This window comes from Colius striatus, chromosome 1 (assembly GCF_028858725.1).
Source record: "Colius striatus isolate bColStr4 chromosome 1, bColStr4.1.hap1, whole genome shotgun sequence".
NCBI lineage: Eukaryota > Metazoa > Chordata > Aves > Coliiformes > Coliidae > Colius > Colius striatus.
In genome coordinates, this window is record NC_084759.1 from 129227170 (window position 1) to 129251760 (window position 24591).

General features: G+C 49.1%; 1 protein-coding gene across 1 annotated transcript; it reads left to right on the plus strand.

Moving 5' to 3' along the window:
• The first annotated feature begins 570 nt into the window (after positions 1–570).
• CDKN1B (cyclin dependent kinase inhibitor 1B) lies at positions 571–4866 on the plus strand. Its single transcript, XM_062007276.1, has 3 exons — positions 571–1536; positions 2140–2270; positions 3580–4866. Exons 1-2 carry the CDS (start codon positions 1062–1064, stop codon positions 2259–2261), a joined length of 597 nt encoding a protein of 198 aa, XP_061863260.1. The 5' UTR covers positions 571–1061; the 3' UTR covers positions 2262–2270; positions 3580–4866.
• The last annotated feature ends 19725 nt before the right edge of the window (positions 4867–24591 follow it).

Below are 24591 nucleotides of genomic sequence, written 5' to 3' on the forward strand. Positions count from 1 at the left end.
GTCAGCTCTGCTCTGTAGCAGCCAGTGGATGCCAGTCTCCCCTGCATGTCCCGGGGACACAAGCCCCGCCACCAGCTTCGAGCTTGCCCACAACCCTCGAGGGGCTGGACTGCATCGCCCCAGAGCCCAACCCGGGAAAGTCAGAGCAGTGTGAAACCTCTGTCACGGGAATGCGTCAAAATGTCACCGGTCGTCACCGTCGCCTCTCGTGCAAGCAATGCGATGGGGTGGGTTTGTTTCTTTGGGGGGGGAGTGGAGGTGGTCACAAATCCCGCCGCGTCCGGGCTTTTCGGAGGAAGGCGGCGAGCGCGGTGCCTGCCTGCTTGCCTGCCCATCTCTCTCGCCTGGCGCGGTTCGGTTCGGCTCGGCTCGGCGCGGCGCGGTGCGGTTCGGTTCGGTTCGGTTCGGTTCGGTTCGGCTCGGCTCGGCTCGGCTCGGCTCGGCTAGGTTAGGCTAGGCTCGGCCAGGGCCACCTTTAGAGCCGGCGGCGGCGGCGAGGTAGGGCCGGGCCGACGGGGCGGTGCCCGCCGCCGTAACCAATGGCTCGGCTGGGCTGTTTAAATAGACTCGTCCTGTCAATCATTTTCTTCTTCGTCAGCCTCCCTTCAATCGCCATATTGGGCAACCGAGAAAAGGGCTCGTCTCCCCTTGTTTTTTTCCGTCTCGCTTTTACTACGCGGCGGCGGCGGCGGCGGGATCAGCATCGCCGGCGGGGCCGCGCGGAGCCGGGGCCGCGGAGGGCAGCGCCGCTGCCCGCTCCCCCCGCGCATCGCAGCGCACCGCGCCTGCACCCGCCAGGGGCTCCGCGCCGGCGGCAGCTCTCGGGGCTCATCCCCGCGCCGGCGCTTATGCGAGGGCGGCTCCTCGCCCCTTCTCCGCGGGCCGAAGGCGAGCGGGACCGAGGCGAGGCCGGAGAGCGGCGCAGCACGGAGAGGAGGCGCGGAGAAGATTCTCCGAGCGCCGAGAAATAAAAGGCGGAGAGGAGGAGGCGGCGGCTGGGGAGGGGGAGAGCAGCGAGCAAAACAACACAACCGCCGCCAGAAGAAAGAGGGTGGGGGGAAATGTCAAACGTCCGTATTTCTAATGGGAGCCCTACCCTGGAGCGCATGGAAGCCAGGCAGTCGGAGTACCCGAAGCCGTCAGCTTGCAGGAACCTCTTCGGGCCGGTGAATCACGAAGAGTTAAACAGGGACTTGAAGAAGCACCGCCAGGAGATGGAGGAGGCATGCCAGAGGAAGTGGAATTTCGATTTCCAGAATCACAAGCCGCTGGAAGGCAGGTACGAGTGGCAAGCCGTGGAGAAGGGGAGCTCGCCCGACTTCTACTTCAGACCCCCCAGGCTACTGAAAGCTGTCTGCAAGTCCACCGGCCGCCAGAGCTTGGATGTAAATGGGAATTGCCAAACCGTGGTTTTTGTCGGTTCTCAGGGAATCTCAGAGGACACTCACTGTGTAGATCAAAAGACTGACGTTTCTGAACATCAGACGGACTTTGCAGAGCAGTGCACTGGGCAGAGGAAAAGACCTGCCGCCGACGGTAACGTACCCTTTACTAAAGTGCCAGCGCTTCTCCGCCTGCCCCGCGGATGTGTCAGCGCTGGGGTCCCGGGCACCTTCGCCTGTGCTACGCGTGGCCTGTTCGCGGTGGGCTGTGCCTCGGCAGGCACTGGCATGGTGTACTCCCCCTCCGCCTCCCCTCGGCTCAAAATCCCCAGGGTTGTTGGCGATGCCGGGGGAGGGTGGGGGGTGGCGGTGGTGTCCCGCGTTAAGTGGAAACCGATAGGTGATTTGCGAGGAAAAGTTCTTAGACGTGGATCGTGCCCCCTCGCCGCCCTTCTGCGGGAACCCAGCCTCCTGCTTAGGTGGGAGGAGGTTCATAACGCTCACGGCGAAGCGAAAGGGGGACAGGCATTTTTAGTCGAAAACAGGAAACTGATATGTGTTACCTAGAGAGAAGCCCGTCTCCCCTCCCCCAGCTCGCTTTCACGTTAGCCGATATCTGACAGGGGGATCAGGGAATAGTCGTGTCCCCCCCGGCCCCATCAAACCCCCTCTCTGGATGCCGAGCAAACATCTGTCAGGAAAATATTTTAATATCCCTCTTCTCCCCCCCCCCGTGTTTTTAATTTTCCCTTCGTAGATTCCTCTCCTCAAAACAAAAGAGCCAACACAACAGAAGAAGAGGTTTCAGAAGAATCCCCCAGTGCCAGTTCAGTGGAGCAAACACCCAAGAAATCAAGCCCAAGAAGACATCAAACGTAAACCGTTTAGGTACGTTCCCTTCAGGCTCTGGCATTAGGATGCAAATAAGGGAAAGGAAAAGCGACCAAGTGGCTGTCCCGGTTGTGTAAGGAGCGGGGGCTTTGGGCACCTCTAGGCTGGTTGCGGGATCTTCTCTCCGAGGCGCTCCGGCATGTGGGGGTGTGTGTGGGGACGGACCCGGGACGCGCAGAGCTTGAAAAGAAACAAGGAGCAAAGCGCAGCGCCGGGCCCCGCAGCGTCGCCCGAACAGGGGCTGGGGCTGGGGCCACGGCGGGAGCCTCGGCCTCCGTGGAACCGACCCTCCCTCCGTTCTCTGGGATCGGGATCGAAGGCAGGGACAGCCCTTTCCCAAGGACCGTGCGGGTGGAGGGACTTTCAAACGCGGCCGGTGCGTGATGTCAGATGAGAGTATTTCGGAGGCTTCCCATGTGTCCCCCTAGCCCGCGATGCTTTTTCACCAACAATGTCAGTGTTGCAGTTGCACGTTGCGGCGACTTCCCACCCCGGGAGAAATCGGTCAAAAACTTGGGTCTGAGGAGAATCTAGGCGCTTTCTTTGAAACCTGACCTAGGCAGGGTTGGGGGTTTTTGTATTATTCTTTTTTTTTTTCTTTCGGTTGTTTTGGTTTGGTTTTGGACACTGGCAAAGGGAAGAGAGGGGGTTAATGGGAGCTGGGCTGTGCCTTGTTTTTTTTGGTTTTGGGCCCCCCCCCCCCCCTTCTTGTTGTTGTTTTGTTTTAAGGCGAGGGGGCCGGGGTGGAGGGAGTTGGTCAATTGTGCCGGCGGTTTTGGGAGCCGAGGTTAGGAGCGAGGTTTTACAAACACGATTTGCCGTCGTGCAGAAAAGAGATTAAGCTGTAAAGCAGAAGTTGCAACAAATTAGTCCCGCTGGGGTGAGCCGTGGAGGAGCACGTCAGCATGCGTGGCTATGCAAATGCCGCTACTACCGCCCGCTTGTTTTGCGGAGAGAGGAGGGGGGGTGGGGGGGGGGGGAGAGCTGCTGGACGGGTAGGGGGGAGGCAGAGACCGGGCCGAGCCCCTGGCCGGAGAGGAGAGATCCCGCCGCCCGTCTTCTCCCCGCCGAGGGGTAACCGGGGCTGAGGGGGGCGGCGGGGCTCCGCCCGGACAGGGCCCGCCCGCTCCGGGGATGTGGTGTCGGTTTGAACCGGTTGCGCGGCGGATCGCGTTTCTTTTCGATGTTTTCTAATGGCTTTCTCACTAGTCTTATTTTGTGTTTGGTTTGTTTTTTTTGTTTTTTTTTTTTTTAATCCCCATCTCCTCCTCTTCCTCCGCCTCTCCTTCACCTCCCCCGGCTGCAGAGTGGAGGATGCATGTCCTCGACCATCGAGTGCAGCGAGGAGCAACGAAGCGAGGAAGATGTAAAGTTGCAGTGGAAGATGAAAATACATATCGCCGATCTCCGTGGGATGGAGGTCCTGTATAAGCACTGAAAAAAAAAAAAAGCAAACAACAAATCAACAGCAAGAAAACAAAACAAAAAAAAGGCAAACAATAACACTAAAATTTTAGGCACTCTTAAAAGACCTGCCTTTAAAAGCATTGGATGTAGCATTGTGCAATTAGGTGTTTCCTTATTTGCTTCATTGTACTACCTGTGTATATAGTTTTTACCTTATGTAGCACATAAACCTTGTTGGGAGGGGGGAGGGAGTGGAAGAGGGTGACTGATTGGAACTTGCTTTCACAATCTAGCAAGCAAAGAAATGTATGAAGAGAAGCAGTGTAGGCTTTTTATTTCTTAAAGATGTATTGTCCCTTTCAGTGGGTCCACTGTGTTTTTCTGCCTTGTTTTTTATTGTTTTTATTTTTTCATGTACCACGGTGGTATCCCTGCTCAGAGCAGATTATTACAGGCCGCCAGTGAAATTTATTCCTACTGCATTAAGCTGAAGAGGTGGGAGCTATGATGATTCCGTAGCAGAAGTCGTGTGTGTGTGTCCCACCCCCACCCTTGAATCGGTATAGCAATTTTGGATGCCTGTAAAAGTGTAAAATCATCCTGTTGTTACATTGCCTGATTTCCTGGGAGGGGGTGGGATTTTTTTGTTGTGGTTTTGCTTTTTTGTTTTTTAACTAATCTAGAGGGCTTTTGCTCCGAACCTTGGATATTGTTGTTTTCTGATGTGACCCACTTCCTGAAGTGTTTGTGTGTGAGGGAAAAGGGATACTACATCTTTAAACAGTATTTCTACATTGCCTGTGTACCTGTATGTAAAAATAAAAAAAAAAAGTTTGAAGTGTACCTGTGTACATAACTCTGTAAAGACACTGAGAAATTATACTAACTTATTTATGTTAAAAGATTTTTTTTTAATCTAGAAGACAATATTTTTCCCCATAAAGCCAAAGTGGCCTGGTTTTGTGCATTTGTAAATGCTCTATTTGGTAGACGTTTTAGGGTTGGGTTTTTTTTTTTTGTTGGGGTTTTGTTTTTTTTCCTTTTTCTGATAATTAATATGGCTGTGCTTAAAAGATTGCAGACTGAGCCAATTTAATATTTTTTTTTTGTAATGTGTGGGAAAAAAAATCGATTGATATTGTTTCACATCAAGCAATCAATAAAGAAAACTGCCATATATAAGAAATATGTTCTTCCTTAGTGTGTGTTTCAACCTTCCTCCGTCTGGCACAGGAGGAAATACGGGTCCTTCAAGAAATACATCAAGTTTCCCCTTGGGTATGTCTTCCTGGGCCTCCAGTGCAGGTGATGTAAGAAATGCAGCTTGCTCTTTTCACCCTTAGTGCCATGCTATCGTTTCTCCTCCGTGATAATTGGGAATAACGCGACCTCTTAATGCAAAAAGAGTGGAATTTCTTGTCACGATGCATTTCTTGGTATTATTTTTCCTTTTTTCCCCCTCACTCTTTTGAAAAAGAAAAAATATGTATCTCGAGGTCTTTCTCACAATCGGTCGTTTGACGACGCCTAAGGCTTACTCGTCCTGGGCGGGACCGCCGCCCCCATCCCCGAGGGAACTCTGGGGGACCATGGCGGTAACATTTCCCTCATCCGACGGCTTTGCTTGTAAACCCGGTGTCTCTTCTCCCACGGCGGCGTTTATTGCTAACAAAGATGGCGCCTCGCACACCCCCGTCCCAGCAAATGCTGGTGCAAGCACCGGCGCGGCAGCGGCCTTACCCTTCCCCCTCCCCTCATCACCGAGGTCCCAGGAGGGACTGCACCACCGTCCCGTTATCCCCTCCCTCCTCGCCTTCCCCGCGGACCAGCGCGGGGGGTAGCAGCCAGGCAGCGATGCGCAGGCGACCGGTCTTAACCAGAGAGAGAGAGGGAGCTGGGATGCCACTGGGGGCGGGGGAGGCATGCGAATCCCCGTGGTGGGAAGAGTCAGGGCGGGGGGGCTACCCGGCCCCGCAGCCCCTCTCCATCGCCGCGCCCGGCCGGCAAGGTGCGGACGTCCTCCCCGGGCCGCTCCCCTCCGCCCGTCCCCCCCCCCAGCCCCCCAACCCGGGGTGATGCAGAGGGAGAGCCGTTTTCGTCCCTAGGGCTTGCAATAAATAAATAAATACGTAAACGAATAAAACGGGGGCGGAGTGGATGGGAAGTGGGTGGGGGGCGCACAACCCCGTGCGAGTCTCACTCAGTACTCGCCCGGGTCTTCCTCCCCCCTTCCCGGTGCAACGCGATCCTGTTGTTTATCCCGGCCGCCCCTGGGTTCGCCCTCGCTCTGAAACGTCCTCGAAAACGGGTTTCTGCTGGGTTACGCTGGGGAGGGACGGGGAAAGGGGAAACACACAGCCGCCCTCCCTGCCTCAATCTCGGCCCTCCGCCTCGGGCAGATGGCACTTCGGGCTCGCATCGGGGCCGAGGGCTCGGGCAAGCCCACAGTGTTTGCGATGGACTTTCCCTCCTTCGTCTGCAAAGGATCGCTGAACACCCTGCCCTCCGCCCTCCTCCAGTACGCTACGGTATCCCGCCCCCCCCTCCCCGTTTGAGTCGGCCCTGGGGAGTGGAGGGGTGCGGGAGGTGCGTGGAATAATTGAGGCCGGCAAAACTGGAAAATCCGCACGGTAATAAAAAAAAAATCAAAACAACGCTTTTTGGTTTTCTTTTTTTTTTTTTCCACAGCACGAACAAAGTGATCCTGACGGAAAATAAACACCGGCGCCTCCCAGACCGGTTTATCCCCGCCGACAGCCCGCGGGAGCGAAAGCTCCCCCGGTGCTGCCGTCGCCGGGAAGGGGCACGTGGGAAAGGAGCTGGGGGCGCCGGTAGTGCCGGCGCTGTAGCCCCCAGGCTGGGGCGCAGGGGCGAGGGCGCCGGCCGTGGTCCAGCGGGCTGCTCCATCATGCAGGATTTAGGTTCGCCCTCTGCGCGCCCCTCTGCGAAAGAAGCCGCAAAATCACTCACGTTGGGTTTTTTTTTTAACTTTGGGGGGTTTTGTTGTTGTTTTTGTTCCTTCCTCGAGGCGGCCGGCGGGGCTTTTCCCCTAGCCCCGAGGGCCAGGCCCGTCCCCGCCGCCTTCACCTGGGGCCGCACCCGCCGCCATCGCGCCACCCCGGGGAGCGCCGCCGCCGCCCGCTCGCCCCCGCCTCGCTCCCCGTCCCCGCCCCCTCCCCCGGGGATGCGCGGGGCGGGCGCCGGAGCGGGAATGGGGCAGGGGGAAAACAGCCTCCCCCGCGCCCAAACCTGCCCCCTTCCCTGAAGCAGCGGGAAGGAGGGGGGAATGCACTATCCTCCCCCGCGGTCGGAGCTTGTTATTGCGGCGAGGCCTGGCTCGGCGGACCCTTGCGGGCCTCCGCAGGAGGAAGCGGCCGGGGGAGGAGAATTTAAGGTGGCGCGGGGCTGGGCCTCCTGCTTGCGCGGCGGGACGAATTTTTTAAATTTTATGCCCCCCCCCCCCCCCCCCCGTCTTTTTCCTCCTCCTCTTCGTCACAGCGTTTCCTCCGCGGGCGGCTGGAGGCAACCTTGCTTCGCCGCTTCCCTGCGCCTGGCGCCGGGCCCGGCGGGGCGGGGGAGGGGGAGGCGGGGGGAAGCGGTCGGAAGGGCGGCCGCGCAGTGCCCGGCGCACGGCCCGCGCGGGCTCCGCCCCGGCGCTGACGGCGGCGCCCGCCCCGACTGATGCAATAGCCGCGGCTCGCCCAGGCGGCCGCGAGAACGCGCGCGGGGGGCCTTCCCCCCCCCCCGCCCCCCCCCCCGTCGGCGCCACCGGTCACACGTACACGCAGATGCGCGCACGCTTGCACGTGCGTACCACCGCCCGCAGCCGCACTTCACCTGGGCCCCTCGCCGGTCCGCACGCACGCACGGTGGCACCGCGGTGCCGCAGCGGGGCTGGGGCATGGCCTAGCCTCGCCGCAGGGCACGGCACGGCGGGAGGGGGGGATTCCAGCGTGCCGCCGTACACAGGGCTGCTGCTGCGGGATCCGGGACAACTCCACGGGGGAAAGCGGGGCAGGGTCTCCCGGTGCTGACAGCCCCACGGGGAGCGGGGGGCGCGCACGGGCTGTGCGCGGCGCGGAAGGCCCGCTGCAGAGAGCGTTTGCTTTCCCTTACGTAGGACTGCATCTGCCCATGCCAGGAGAGGAGGATGTGACCCGTTCCTTAGCGCGGCGATGTTTTGGACGTGGATCTGAGCTTTTCTCGCTAGAGACGTTTGGCTGGAAGAGAAAGTACTAACGATGTGTCCTTAAAGTCAGTATTAACACCCGCCGCTGGTAAGACGTGGAACCAGCCTGCTCTTCCCCAAACGGGGAAATGAACTGGAAAAAAGAGTTTTCCGACATCCATGACAGTCCGTACATCTGAGTAGCTTCTAAAAAAGCCCGAAGCAGCACTGTATTTCGGTTGCAAAGGAAAAAAACCCAACATTCCACTTGGCCAATGTCAGCATGTTTTCTTTCAATGTCATTTTACGGTATTTTGCTGTATTTAACTTTTCATTTTAAGACTTGATTTAATTTTAATTGAAAAATTAATCTACCATTCTCATGTGCTACTTTTTCTTTTTTTGTCCCAATTACCCACATACAAAACAAAAAGGTTCACGGTGCAGTGGCTTTAACAAAATGTGTGATATGCAGTAAAAGAACTAGAATATATTGTACAAATTGTTTTCCTATGTCCCCAAATGAGATCTTTCTGCTTTGATTTTATTGGAAAAAGCTTGGAAAACTTTATGTTCTTTTTAATACAGTCGTTGTCGTGTCACCCCCCCCCCCCCGACCCGCCTTAAACGTTTCCTTTACTTACTGAGCTGAAAAAGGCATTTTTCACACAGTGGGCGGGCAGTATCTCTGCTTGTGGTTTGACATGTTTCACCCAGATTCGCCCACCTCCTCCATCCAGGGAGCTTGTGTGCCTTTCCCTTTCCTGCCTGTTCTCGACCTTGCCCACATCAGTCACCAGAAGACTTAAAATTTGTCAAAAAAAATTGAGGAGAAAGCGTTTTTAATTTTTGTCCTTTTCATTAAAAAAACTCCAAATCCTAATTCACTTAAAAGGCAAGACATTTAATCTCTTTTCCTATAATATAAAATCAATAATGATAATGTAGTGTAGAAATAATAGGATAATACATAACAATGATATAAAAAGTGTGACTGCTTAAAACCAACATCAGACTATTTGCTCTTCATCTGCTTTTGCCTGAAGACAACGAGCCAAAAGAGACAGTGGCTACATAAATCACCCCAAAAGGAGGATACTAGCATTAATATATGGCAGGTGAAGAAGCCCCGCTTGCTGTAGAGCTTCACCCCTACTTCTCTCTCATCGGTACCTTCGCCAGCTTCTCAGCTTGTGTCAGTGCAGGGGCAGCAGCCCAGATGTGGCAAGGTACCTGTGTGTCCCCCAGGCCTCTCCAAGGAGGCAAAAGCAAGAGGAAAAAGTTTAGCAGCATGGATGAAAAATTTTGTTGAGGTGAAAAGAAAGTCGGGAGCTCATCTGCTCCCAGGTCTCCCGTGATAGGCAGGGACCTTTGTTACTTGTTTCAGGGTCAACTGCCGGCCCCAAGCTGCCATGACAGCATCCTGGCCTCAGAGGGTTTGGTGCCTATGGCCCCCTATGTAGAAGTGATATGGAAGCAGGATGGTTTCAAAGGGAAATGTGGAGAGGGGCAGTGCAAGATATAGATGTTGTCCTACAGTTGACAAGCTTCCCAAAGCAGCTTTCTTTTTGCAGGACACTTTTGGCTTCTCTAGGTGAATCCACACTCTGACATTACCGGGGAGCAAGGTTTGGAGTAACCCCTCTGGCCTCTCCATTGCCCAGCTGGGCCTGGCCTATCTTAGTAACCCTTGCTACTCTGCAGATTCTCTGAAGCAAAGGGCAGAAGCAGTGTGTTTGCTGCTGAAATGCTGTAAGGCCCCATGGTGGCTGCCTCCCAGGTCTCAGGAGGAAGTTCTCTGTCTCTGGGTTTTGGAAGAGGGAGTGCTGCATCCACAGTTGGCACGTTATGTGATGGACTGTCATAGCTGGTGACATTGGTCCCTCTGTCGCTGTGGCCAAAGACACTGGTTCATGGCCTAGCTAAAGCCCAGCTTTCTGGGGTGGGTGCTGGTGGCAAGGGGGTGCCCCGCTGCTCCCCTGGCAGCCTGGCACCTGCCAGCTGGCTCTGTGTGGAAGGGCGGAACAACACACCTTGTGGTTTAGCGTTCCCTATCCACAAAGACAGGCTGTGCCAGTTCAGGCTTTTATACCTGGGCGTCCTACCACGCCTGCAGCTGTTTGGAGGAGCCAGCAGGCAGGAACATTAGTTTCATTCCAATTTTATGCTTGGCCTCACATCTGAGACTTCAAGCAAGGATTCCAGTCGTGGGCAGACGCCCTATTTTGTGCGCTGCAGACGCTACTCCCACAAAGACCTTTACATGGTTGGCCAAAAAAACAACCGTTGCCTGATAAAGCCTTTCTGTCATGACTGGCTCTACCCAGATTGAAACCAGGGACCTACAAGTGTAGAAAAAAAAAGGGCTCCCCATCACCCTGCTACCTGGGCAGGTTGGAGGAACTCTGCAAGCAGATGACTGTGCCCCAGTAAGTGTGGTTGCAGCTGTGGTCCTTGCTTTCCTTGGGGAGAAAAGCTGGAGGTCTGGGACTGCCAGTGCTGTAAATTTTTCCTGCCAGAATGAAACGTCGACGTAGTACATCACGAATTTACTATTTTTTTTTTCTTTTTCTTTTCTTACCACCCCCAACCCCCCCCCCCCGCCGCACCGTACCGAAGCGATAGCTGGTTCCTATGCGACCTGCTGTGTTTGTTCCGCCGCAGCCGTGGCTCGGGAGCTGTGGGCAGATGCCCGCACGGATCGATACCCGCTTCTCCGCATCTATCGGCGGATCAGGGGAAGAGAGACCTCTGCTGGCTCAGCCCGAGGAGGAGCTGCCGCCGCGCCGCGGGGCCGCTGCCCGGGTAGGAGGCTCGCTCCCCTTCGCTTCACCTGCTTCGGAAATGCCCTCCTAGGTCACAGGCATTAGACAAGGAAAGCTAAGAAGTAGCTCTTCACTTTTTGAAAAACTCCAGCGTGTAGGGAGCCACTCAGCCGCGACTGCTAATGTGGGAATTCGTGGCAGTGCTCAAGGTCACAGAATCACACAATCTCAAGGGCTGGAAGGGACCTCGGAAGATCATCTAGTCCAACCCCCCTGCCAGAGCAGGGCCATCTAGAGTAGGTCACACAGGAACTCATCCAGGTAGGTTTTGAATGTCCCCAGAGAAGGAGACTCCACAACCCCTCTGGGCAACGTGTTACAGTGCTCCATCACCCTCACAGTGAAGAAATTCTTCCTTGTATCTCTTTGAAACCTTTTCTGTTCTGTTTTCAATGGCTTATAGCCATTGCCCCTTGTCCTGTCATTGGACATCACTGAGAACAGCCTGGCTTCGTCCTCCTGATACCCACCCTTTACATATTTGTAAACATTCATGAGATCACCCCTCACTCTTCTCCAAGCTGAAGAGCCTCAGCTCCCTTGATGATTTCCTTTAAATGTTAAGCTTTAAGCGTTGTCGCTTGTTTCCCTTAGGAGAAGATGAAGCTTGGGCACTGAAAAGTGTCAGAGAGTTAGAGGCTTATTGGTACTGGAGGACAGGGCAGCAGTGTGCATTCATCCATGCTACTGATGTCGGTTGTCTTTCATTCCCTTCTTTCTTCCAGCTGATTGTGTAGTCTTGCAATGAGGATGCCTTTAGACACCATCTCTCTTGGACTGGTGCTGTTTAGCATCTTGCTTCTGCTGTCTGGCTAGATGTTGGCTCCTACCTGGGCCATACGTGGGGTCAATAATCAGTGGTTGCTTATCTTCCCTGTGTTGGGGAAAAGTTACTATATAGAGTTGTATGGGTTTTTTTTCTAGGAAGGCAATCTTTATCTGAGCACAAGTAATGCAAAAGAGGGCTTGATGTTTGCAAGTAGGTGGAGCTGGGTGAGCCATGGTCATTCGTGGAGGGTAAGGCCTTTAAGTCCCAAGCTGCCTGTCTGGCTGAAAGTAGCAGAGACTTTCAGTAGTTTCACAGCTGAGTCTGTATCACTTGAATGCTGGCATAGGCATCCTCTTCCTTCCTCATCCAGCCCACTCACTTCTGCCCCTGGCATTGCTGGTGAAGTTACTTGAGGAACTGCATCAGGGAATGGATCTTGCAGAGATTTCCCACCTTCCCTTCTTTGTTTTGCATATTGTTTTTTTTTCCCCCACTGGATCCATTTCTGGCCTAGTTCATCACATGCTGCACTAATGACCTCACCAGTACAGTGAGTGGGAATGAGCAAGCTGACATGAAATCAGAGTCTGCGAACTGGTACTGTCTTCCTTGTCCATTGCAAAAACAAACCCCTAAAGCCTTATGTGGGTCAACTGCTGTCCATCCTACAGTGATGAGGTTTGCCAGAGGTTACTGCAGCCCAGGGCTCTGCCTCCCAGCTTTCACCTCACATCTCTGGCTATTGAAATCCCCTCTGGAAATGACCCGAGAGCTGCTTAGCTAGGGAAACAGAGGCTAGAGCCAATGGCCTGAAGTTTCTGCATTAGCTGCCAGGGGATCTCTGTCATGGAGGATTCTAGAGAGAACTACTGAGTCGCAGTTTTTAATTTTGTTTATCCCAGTGTACTGGATGCAAAGACAAAGGTACAACAATGGCTTCTGGAGCTACAGGCCCTGCATTCATCATTGCTGTTCATGTGAAATCCTAACCTGCAGTGAGAAGCTTCTGTGATCACTCCTGTCCCGTGGCCAGGTCCATGCCTTGCTGTGTATCCCATGGATTGCTATCACTCCAGCTGTTGACCTGGTCTGTGGTCTGTGCATGGTGTAGGATCACAATAAAGGGGAGAGGACACTGCAGCCGGACAGCCACTTAGAGGCCCCTGAGGTGATGGACCTGTGAGAAGGTACAAGCTCTAGCTGTGACAGCCCTGCATATCTTTGACTGCTTGGTATAGTAGGTGCTCTCACTGTACCTTTCCTGACCTGTCTGTCACAAAAGCACTTGTTTTCTTTCAGAAGACACTGGAAGGACAAGTTGCTCCGCAGACATCTTTTATGTGCTTTCCTTTAACCCTCTTCATCTGTTCCACTTGTACCAGTCACTAAATGGTGAAAGCACACACTATTTTGCTGACATCAGTCTCCTGCCTGATGGGACCAAAGTTTCGTTTCTCTCTGGGGAGTGTCCTGGGTACTGGATTCTTGACTAGCCTGAGTCCTACTGTACTTGTGAGCTGCTCCATCCTCCAAAAAGGGGTGAAAGATTCACTGTGTATTGTTCAGAAGTCTTTTCAGCAGGAGCTGGAACTTGGGGCTCCTTATTCTGAAATAAGTGTCTCAGATGCTAAGTACAGAAGCCCTTTTTTTTCCATGTTTTTCTTACTTTCATAATTCCTCTCTCTTCCCAGATCTTTGAGGTCGTAGTGAAATGAAAATCTTGACAGACCTGATCAGTTCAGGTCCTAGGAAGTAGAAGGCTCCAGGCCAGCTAAATTCACAATAGCAGGCTAAGCCTTCTGCTATGCTTATTTAAAATCTGTCCTAAAAGCATGCCCCTACTTTCTAGAGCTTACTGCACATTCCTCTCTCCTGATGCCATTTACTGCACCATCTAATCTGCATTTGTTCTGCCACATTTATTTGCAACAGCTCTTGGTGCCACCACATGATAGCCTACCTGTCACTCTCACCTTAAAGTGTGTCTCTGCTCTGAAAACAATACTGATAGTGTTTTACTTAGCTAATCTGTTCAGCACAAATAAGAATTAGGGTCTCTGGGTTTTTTTTCTTGGGCAGCAGAGGAGCAGTTCTCATGTCCTTCGTTCATACCCAGTGGTTAGCAAGGATGCTGCAGAGGGCTTTCATGGATAGTTAAAGGGGATTTAAGGAATTATTGTTGCTTCTGACAGAAACCTGCCTTGTGTTTCTTATCTTAGTGCTCTGGAATAGAAGAATTGCATCAAGTTTGTGTCTTTTGTCTTCATGTTCCAAGTACTCCTTGGCTCAAACATCTCCCATCTATAAAAAATCTGAATTCCAACCTGAGGATCATATTCAAAATCCCTACTTTTCAGATAGAATCACAGAATGGTTTGGTTTTGAGGGGACTTTTAAAGGTCATCTAGTCTAACTTACCTGCAATGAGCAGGGACAGTTTCAGCCGGATCAGGTTGCTCAGAGCCTTGTCGATCCTAACCTTAAGTCTGTTCCAAGGATGGGACATCTATAAGCTGCCTGGACAACCCATTCCTGTGTCTCACCAATCACATTGTAAAAAAATTAAGATCTGGAGGAACTTGTAAGCTTATCTGTTCAAGAGACAGAGGGTTTCTCAATGACCAGTCCAAGCTGAAATGGCAGAAATTTCTCCCAGGAGAATCACAGATTTGCTTATCTCTCTTATCCATTTAAGATATGCTTTCTGGTTCTGATTTCTCTAGCAAGTATCCAGAAGCACATTAGTAATGAAATGCCAAAGTGAAACAAGCCACTGAATACAGAGACTTTCTCTGGGCAAGAGGATGGGAGCAAGCAATCAAACCACACGTGACAGATGCTAGGAACATTGTTGAGTGCAATCCTAAGAAGCTGCTCAGATGCTGTGGTCAGCTTTGTAGTATTGCACACCTATCTGGGCTAGAAAATAAAACATATCTGGTAGAGAAAGCATTTAGAGGTAATAAAACACGAAGCAGAGGACTTCCGTTTGGTGAATTGCTTTTTGAGGTGAGGCAGTGTTGTCGTTGTGCCTTATAAGTAGGTGCCCCATCACTTCAGAGTTAGAGAGGACAAGATACACTTGTGGTAGTGCTTCTGGGGGAGGAAACAGGCTTGTGAAAGACAGACCTGCTCTACCTCAGAGTACAAACTGGATACTACTGTCACCACAGCCTGTTGTCAAAAAAACAGCCAGATGCTTCTGAGTGGGCTTTGTCCTTGCTCTTCAGCTTGTCTCTTCATTGGCTGAACAGTTCAGTGCACTGAATTCTTCTTTCTGTAGACTCTATGGGCCTTTAAAAAAAGAATTAAAAAAAAGATTGTTTGGTGAACCAATATTTTGTAACTATAGAGAAATTATGGAGGATTAAAATGATACACAAATTAGTATTTTGCCTCATGAGATGGAAAACTGTGATGTTCCAGAAATCCTTTGGCCATTAGCCTTTCCCTGGTGCTGGCTTTCTCAGTGCTGGGAATGCTATGATGTTCTCTGGGAAAGCTCTACCAACCAAAAATAGTCTCTGTTCCCCTTGGCCCACAGAGAGCATGGCCACAGGACTTTAAACTGGGCCTGTGAACATCTGTAGCAATGAGAGTATTCATTAGGACATTTATTTGCAGAACACAGATCCAAATTAAACATGCGGGGATGCAGTTGCTGCTTTAGGTATACTGTAAGAAAGGGTAGGAGGGCACAGGGACAGAGATGGTGAGACCATGTGAATCTGAACTCTTTGATCAAATGCAAATGTTTTTGGAGGGAGGAGTGAACAAAACCAGGACAGGGAAGTTTAAAAAAAGCCCACATGAAATGTGAGTGGATTTTTCTTTTGATTTACATTGGTTTTGAAGCCTGATAAATGTAAAGTTTTCTCAAATATCACAGCTCAGTTTTCAGGACAGCACATGGAGTGATGGAGTTTTTCCAGGCTGCCAGAGTACCTCTCTGTCTGGAGACATGTATTGTTTTTACTGTCACATATGGCGTTTCAGTAATACATGATTATGACCCAGGATGGCAATCTCAAAAGAGCAAAAGAAACTGAGGGCACCTAGATTCTGATGAAGAATCTGAACATAATTCTCTTCTTTTTTTACACCATCCATAAAGAATTACAGCATTTTTTGTGTCAGATGAGGAGAAAAAAAGCAGTTTTCAGTTTTTTGTTATTACCTCACTGGAGGCTGGATGTCTGCAATTTTACAGATGACCATTGGTATTTTGCATGGGATCTCAGTGGAGGTAGATAACACTTCATCTTTAATCTAAACTGAAATGGATTGCAAATGACAAATATGCTTTTCAAAAGAGAGTGTAAAGGTTTTTCTTCTTTAAGAAAATTTACAGACAATCTGTTGTCCTCATTCCCCATTTAAATGTGGCTTGCTTGTCTACGTGATTTGGGCCAGAGCTGCTCCAAAGACTTGCAGGAGCTCTAGCCAAGGCTGGGGAGGCCACTGATTCTTCACTTTACTGCAATTTGCTGTCTGTTTGAAGAGCAGCTGTTGCCTTTGAAGTGAACTTTTCTGGGTATCAACGGATAGGGTGAGATTTTGGCTGCAGATAGGCAGCAGCAAATTCCATTCACAGAGGGGACTCTACTGGCAGAAGGCTTGCAAGACAGAGGTTCAGCTGCTCCATCAGCCACTTCTCACTGAAAATAGTTGAAAAGCAACAAGTGGGGATGAAGCAGAGGCATAACAGAGTTGCTATGTGCTAACCTCTTGCTGGCCTAAAGTCCTTGGGAAAGGTTGGCTTCCCTGCCTTGCCTGGCACCAGCCCCTCAATCATTTTGCTACCTCTCTAAACTGGAGCTCCGGTAAAGGCGGAGTTTCAAGTCCAGGCTGGTCTGCCTCCAGTGTAGGATGGGGTGGTGTGTTCCAAAGGCTTTGTCGGTGTTACAGAGAGCTTACTGGGCAGGGCTGAGTCATTCCAGAGAAGCACTGTGTCCTGCAAATGGTCAAATGTGGTTTTATTACCTTTCTGCACCTTTTGATCCTTTTTTTTTGTTTGGTTTTGTTTTTCCTCATTTAGTACTTTTTTAATTCTTTGCATTGTGTCTTTATTTTCTCTACACTTTTCACCCAGCGTGCAGTTGGCCTCTGAATCCAAAACCACAGTTGCTGGTGGCTGGTGCTAATATTTCAGAGCTTCTCGCTGTCACCACTGAGGATTTGGCATGCATCCCACCTGCATCTGTGTGGATACCTCTGGCTAGGTGGGAGGTGACACCACCACTACAGGTAAATCTACTAGGGACAGGGAGCCAAATCCTGGCTTGTCATGTTAGATGCTTAGATCCCAACTGTCTGTCCTTAAAATTCTGTATCATTTGTCACTCATATCTGAAGGTGCCTTGAGTTCATCTGTACCTATTTTACATGTGATGGTGCTGAGGTGTCAAGGTCTGTCAAGAAGATCTGAGCATGGCTGACTCACTCTGGTGAGATCCCCTTGTAGGTATCTCTCAGTGTTACTCCTTGGAGATCCTGGAGCCAGTGATTATGTCCCGGTACTCATCGCTGATGAGGCCATACATCAAATGCTGTGTCCAGTTCTGGGCCCCACACTGCAAGAAGGTCAACAAGGTGCTGGACCGTGTCCAGAGATGGGCAAGGAAGCTGGTGAAGGGTCTACAGAACAAGTCTTATGAAGGGCAGCTGAGGCAACTGGAGTTGCCTAGTCTGGAGATAAGGACGCTGAGGGGATAACTTACTGCTCTCTACAACTACCTGAAAGGAGGCTGTAGCAAGGTGGGAGTTGGTCTCTTCTACCAACTAACAAGTGATAGGACAAGAGGAAATGGCCTCAAATTGTACCAAGGTAGGTTTAGATTGGAGATTAGGAAGAACTTTTTAATGGAGAAGATTGTTAGTCACTGGCACAGGCTGCCCAGGGAGGTAGTGGAATTCCTGTCCCTGGAGATATTTAAAAGACATGTAGATTATGTCTTGAGAGACATGGTTTAGTGATGGGCTTGGTAGTGGGAGGTGAATGGTTTGACTTGATGATCTTAAATGTCTTTTCCAACCAAGATAATTCTATGATTCTATGCATTCTATCTGCACCGAGCACTTGAGGTGCTACCACTGCTGGTCGCCTCTTCAAAGAGAGCTTGAAGGGCTGTCTGGCTGCCTGCAGGGAGATGTCTTTGTGCAAGCCTAAATGCTGAAGCAGGCAGAGTGATGGGCAGACATTTCTCATGAGGATTTCTCTTTTCTCTGGATCAGGCAGCTTCATCCTCCCTGTATTTGGGCTTCACAGCTGCAACTGTAGGCGTGTAATTCCTGGACATGAGAGTCTAGGTACCTGGTTCAGACACATTAAATACTACTAGCGTGGGAATTCAGACACTCAAGAACGGAAAGTGTCACTCTATTACTTAGTTTTGTAGGATCATAAATTACTGGAAAAGTGTCTCTATAATATACACTTTCAGACAGGGCTGGGTATAGACGCATATGGCTTTTTACCGTACACTTTACAGTACACTTGGACAGCCCTTTGGTTCCAGGTGAAACTTGAAACCTGCTGTGTGACATTACTGATTTGGAAGTTTATTTCTAAAGGGCAATTGCTGAGAGCGTGTTAAGCATTGGAACAGGCTGCCCAGGGAGGTGATGGATTCACCATTCCTGGAGATATTTAAAAGACACATAGATGAGGTGCTGAGGGATATTGTTTAGTTTACTGACGGGCCTGGCAGTGTGAGGTTAGTGGTTGGACTTGAAGGTCTTAAAGGTCTTTTCCAACTGTAATGATTCCAAGATGATAAGGGGACTGGAGCATCTTCCTTATGAGGAAAGGCTACAGGACCTGGGGCTGTTTAGTTTAGAGAAGACTGAGGGAGGATCTCATTAATATTTACAAGTATATAAATGGTGGATGTCAGGAAGTTGGGACATTCCTTTTTTCTATTGTATCTAGCAGCAGGGCCAGGGGTAATGGGATTAAACTGGAACACAAAAAGTTCCATTTAAACATAAGAAAAAAATATTTTTACTGTGAGGGTGATGGAGCAGTGGAACAGGCTGCCCAGGGAGGATGTGGAGTCTCCTTCCTTGGAGGTCTTCGAGACCCGTCTGGACGTGTTCCTGAACAACCTAGGTTGACCTGCTTCTGCAGGGGGATTGGACTAGATGATCTCTAAGGGTCCCTTCCAACCCCTACCATTCTATGATTCTATGATTCGGTGATTCTGAAGCAGACTTGTTTGTGTATGTCACACTACTGTGTTTTTGTGCAGCTTTTCACAAGCACCAGACTAATAGAGAAACAAAGTGGTCTTCATGACCACTCAATTTTTTTCTTGACTGAGCACACCATTGCTAAATAAAGTATATATATATTGTTTTGAGACAGCTGTAATCTCTCTGCAGGTTTTAGGGTAATTTAATCTCTTGACATGACTGTGCAATTCCTGTTATTTTTAGGTCCATACATTAAGAGAAGAGAAGCTCCATTTAATTTGAAAACATTAGCAACTTATCCAGCTTTCACAAATCTGGACCAGGTACCACAGGGAATATACTGAAAGTCGTTAACATATGATTGCTATTTGATGGCCAAAATGAAGCAGCTTCATACCCACTCCTTACCAGCAGATATTGCTAAGCCAGTTACTACTCTTGAAGATGGTATCAACAAGATTAAAAACTTGTTGCAAATTACGCAATATCATACCTAGACTCTTTGCAGATACCAGCTGCCTGTTGGTGGGGATGAGGCCTAAAGTCCTCTCACCTTGATGATGAAGGTGATGATGCCTGAGGATGCTGAAATTCGTTGGCTCCTGTCCTTGGTGTTGCAACCCATAGGACTGTCACTACCTGCTCTCCTGCTCTCCTCATTCTCCTGCTCCCAACCTCCCAAGTCACTCAAGACAAGTGACAGTGGAGCCTGTCAGGCTACAGGATGAAACTGGTGGCTGTGAACGTGGCCCAGATGCTGGAGCTCAGGCTCTAAGTCTCCTCTTTGGCACAGCAAGGAGCTCCTGTATCGCTCATCATGGTCCCTGTGCAAAGCTGTTTCCCCCCTCACTTCTAAAAGGGAGATGAGGTTACTAAAATGAAAGCAGTTTCCTGAAGAAGGTGAGGATTTAGTTCCCTTCTGAATATTCCTGGCAGCATTATCCAACAGGCACTGGGACATGTGATGGAAACCAGGAAGGATGGTCAGGCCCTTCTAGCAGCATAATCCAATGGGTGTTGGGACATGTAATGAAAATCAAGAAGGATGTCATCCAGGCCTCCACAAACCCTTCCAGGCTTAGCTTGGGTGGGAAGGTAAGGTTATGTGTGGCAGACTCTGCTCATGACTGTCATTTTTGAAAACAAATGGAGGAAGGCAAAGATTCAGCATAAAGTGAAGAAAAAAGCCTTCAATTGCTGTGTTTCATGGAATGGACTGTTGCAGTTAGCAGGAGATTGTTGTTTGTTTGTTGAAAGGCCTTGCTAACTGTGTTTACTTTGGATACCACAAGTCATTGGGTCAGGATGGGGACTGTGAGTCATCCTCCTCCTTGCAATGGAAAACAGGGATTCATCACCGTGGTGCTGTGCTCCTTACTCAGGCCTGTGGCAGGGCAGGCTACCCTTTGGGAGAGTGAGAAGGTGGCATGTGGCAGGAAACATGGAGGCCTTCCCCGCCAAAGAGTGTAGGAGTGTTTCTGAAGCACATGTTGCTCTTCAGGCAGCCATCCTTGCTTCGATTGAGAGTATTGCTGGAGCCTTGAGAAAGTGGAACGTGGAAGTTCTTGACTTCTTGTGTTGCTGTGGATACAGGGCTCTGTTTTTGTACCTCTTGCCTAAGTTTTGCCAGCATCTTGCAGTGTGTTAAATGCACTTTTAGGATTTAAGGTCCTGAATAGCTCAAAGCCTTGAGGTTGCATCTTCTGTGGTCTCAGCTGGAGTTTAGAGCAGACTGGTTGTGACCACATTCTCTGTACTGCCTCTTCCCTTGGCAGAATAAGACCAGGTAATGGTTTCATTTGGTTTTAGGGGAGCAATGTCTTTGTCAGTGAGAGATGTTGTAGCTCCCTTTCTTTGGCTCACATGGAGAAGGCCTCAGTAGAGGAGCAGAATAATGCCAGTATCCATCATAAACAATGGATGGCAAGCACACAGGTTGGCATGGACCAACCCTGCCAGGATACTAGTACTGATTTTTGGTCTTGAATGCCCAGAGCATGCAAACTCTGATTCTCTCTCTGATTCAAACCTTCACTCCAGATTCAAACCTTCATTTGTTTTCTGCTGGAAGCATAGGCCTGTGATAGCTCCAGACACCAGCATGGGTAAAGACTGTTACTGGGCACACCTAGCGGGGAAGAAAGAGCTCTGCCTTAGGTGGTAGTAAGCTGTTAACTCCTTCCTTCATATCAGGGACAAGAAATTCTTGCTTTGCAGAGGGACAAATAAGTCTTTTGAGTACATTTGGTCTGCCGCCCATTAACACATGCCTTAGTGTTACCCAGTAAATGGTAGAGTAATAATAATGTGGTTACAGGCCATCGAAATTGAAGTTGAGGGCTATACCTGTCCCAATGGGCTGCAGGCTCCTGCCTCCTGTGAAAGAGCACAGGGCTCGTAAAGAGGCTGTGTGTGGTAAGAGAATAGGTCTATTTAAGGAAATGGGGTTTAAATGAGAATTTAATTACTCATTTTTGGCCTCATATCTGAGCAAGAATAACATGAAAACCTGAAATTAAGCACTTGTTGCATTCCAATACAGGTAAGAATGCCTCCAGTATTTGAAAATAATTCGAAGATAAATACAATTAATACTTAACATATAAAAGAGTCAGCTAATGTTTTGACAGACAAACTTCCTCCTCAGAGCCAAGAACACGCATTACCTAAAGGAGGAAAATCCTCATTTGTACTGAAGGTTGCCAGGAGTCATAATTAAAGAACAAAATTAGTTGAGGCGAGGATGGAATGAAGAGTAAAAAGATTGTTGCTTCTTAGATAACCGTGCAGTCATTGCAGAAGGAGCACACGTACTTTAGATGATTTTTTCCCCGCCTTGATCTGACCTCGTGTCCATGAAAACTTTCGTTGCAGGTTCTCTTACATTGAAAATAAAAATGTCTCACTAAGCAAGCAGTTCTTCCATAGGTTGAAATAAACCTGCTTGCTATTTGTCGTGTAGAATCTCTGATGTCCAATTAGAGGCAAGATGTCTTTTGGCAATTTTAGAGAGTCCATCACCAGAAGTGTGATTAATTTTTTTTCTCCTCTCCTTTGCCATCCACTTGCACAAAGTGTGAGGGTTCATACCAACTTGGATGTAACTGCCTCTCTGTCACATTCAATGGAAAATTCCTGAGCAGTGGAAAAGCTCCTGAGAGGGTGAAGGGGAAGGACAGATAACCAGAGGTATACGGTCCCACCCACAATCTGTATGGTTGCATAAGGCTCATTTCTGCAGGAAACTTGCCTGAAACTTTCCATAGGATTGGACGTGTTTTCAGGAGATCTGTTGTTCTGATATTATTAACGTAGCATGCTGGCAACATTTACCCAGATATTCCCAAAAGGCAGGAAAGAATAGATAACAGCAGTGCCACGGTCAGAGAAACAGTTAAGTGTAAAGGAAAAACTGAGGTATTTTTCTGTTGGAGAAAAATGGCATTTCACTTAGATATATAAAACACACAGCCTTCTCCACCTTACACTTTTCATAGTGGCAAATGTGTAAATCTTTTCTTCCAGAAAGGAATCCAGATGCTCACTCACTTTAATTTGAGTGAAGACAAAATGGCCAAATTTTCTCTGCCTGGAACATCTGCAGAAATGCCACTAAGGGATTTTGGCTTGTTGTTTTAGATAGAAAATTGCAGAAGTCCTCCCATTTTTTCCTCTTTTGAGGCTGGACCAAAAATACTTTCAACAGTCTAAAGCTGTGACATAGTAATTTAAAGATTTTCTCTATAAAGTGTCCATGATTCTTAAAGGCAGATTTGTGCCATATAATCCACCATTTTGAAGACTAAGGTCACCACCATACATGTCAGCCCACCGAGATATCATAACACATAAGTTATATTATCAACAGCACATATTTTCCTCCGTTCTGTACCAATTAATGGGTTTTTAAAGTAGAGAGCTTGGCTTATATTGTTCCAAATGTGTTGGATGGGAAAACCTGTCAGAAGGAGGATTAAGAGGAAAAACTTTAAAAATAAGCAGTAGAAAGCTGGTGTTTAAGATGCTCACATCAATTCTTTCTTGCACGTTGTTCAGCAAGCACACAGGAGCATTAGCTGTACTTCCAGTTCTGCTGCCCACCTTCTGACAATTGTATTAATTCTTTAGTAAAAACTATGGGAGGATATTTTAGTTTCCCCCCATCCCCTCCTAATCTCAGATTTGTAATATGTTTCTGTGCTGATGTATGTCTCCTCATAAAACCATCTAATTACAGAATCACAAAATCTTAAGGGTTGGAAGGGACCTTGAAAGATCATCTAGTCCAACCCCCCTGCCAGAGGAGGGCCATCTAGAGTAGGTCACACGGGAACTCATCCAGGTGGGTTTTGAATGTACCCAGAGAAGGAGACTCCACAACCCCTCTGGGCAACCTGTTCCAGTGCTCCATCACCCTCACAGTAAAGAAATTCTTCCTTATACTTCTTTGAAACCTCTTATGTTCCAGCTTGTACCCATTGTCCCTTGTACTGTCATTGGACGTTACTGAGAACAGCCTGGCTCCATCCTCCTGACACACACCCTTTACATATTTGTAAACATTAATGAGATCATCTCTCAGTCTCCTCAACTCTGAGCTGAAGAGCCCCAGCTCCCTCAGTCTTTTATCATAAAGGAGATGCTCCACTCCATCATCTTTGACTGCTCCTAATGACCCTCTTGTCCTTTAAATGCCTGGAGGCACCACCCAGGATAAGTCATTCCATCACCTTTCCAGGGATGGAGGTGAGGCTGACTGCTCTGTAGTTACCTGGCTCCTCCTTCTTGCTCATTTTGAAGACTGGAGTGACATTTGCTTTCCTCCAGTTCTCAGGCACTTCTCCTGTTCTCCACAACTTACTGAAGATGATGCAGAGTGGTTTCTCAATGACTTCTGTCAGCTCCCACAGCACCTACGGGTGCATCCCATCGGGGCCTGTGGATTTATGTACATCCAGACTGCTCAACTGACTTTTACCCAGTCCTCATCAACCAAACAAAACTCCTCTTTTAACCTGACTTCTTCTGGAATCTGGGGCTCCTGAGGACTATCTCCAGCAGTATCGATATAGGCAAAGAAGACATTCAGTAACTCTGCCTTCTCTGATTCCTCTGTCACCAGGGCACCTGCCTCATTCAACAGTGGGCCTGCATTGCCTCTAGCATTAGTTTTATCTGCAATGTATTTGAAGAAGCCCTTCTTGTTGTCCTTGACCTCCCTTGCAAGGCACAACTCCAATGAGCCTTTAGCTTTCTTAGTTGCCTCCCTACATCCTCTGACAACAGTCTTGTATTCATCCCAAGTGGCCATCCCTTCCTTCCATGATCTATAAACTCTCTTCTTCCACTTGAGTTTGGCCAACAGTTCCCTGTTTAACCATGTGGGTCTCCTGGCTCCCTTGCTTGATTTCCTACTTGCTGGGATGCTCTGATCCTGAGCATGGAAAAGTGATCTAATTATCCTTTACCTCCTCCATTCTTCTTGCAGGTTCTAATTAGAGCATTCTTCTAATTTTGAGTGGGATTAGGGCCAGAGAATGAGATAGTAATTGATTTATGTCAGCTAATGTGATTATTTCCTGCTCTTACCATGTTTTTGTTTTTTATAAATTCTTTGTCAGAGTAGTGAGAGTTTGTGCCTGCCTCAGCTCTTCACACTAACTGTTAATCCTATCTGTTTACTTGTATAAAGTATAGGCAATTTTGGACTGAATTGTGAACAGTGGTTGCTTATAAAGATAGTACCAATTGAATTAGTAGGTGTACTTACTTGAATAGGGTCTTACCAGTGCAGCTTGACTTAAATTCTGTTTGCTTGCAAGAAATATCTAGAACAGGATAAGCAATATTTTGTGATGCTTATAGCTGATCACATCACATGAAAACACATTTTCAAAAGTTCCTTTCATGGTCTTGTAGCAATAGTTGACTGCCGTTAATGGAAGCTATGCTTGA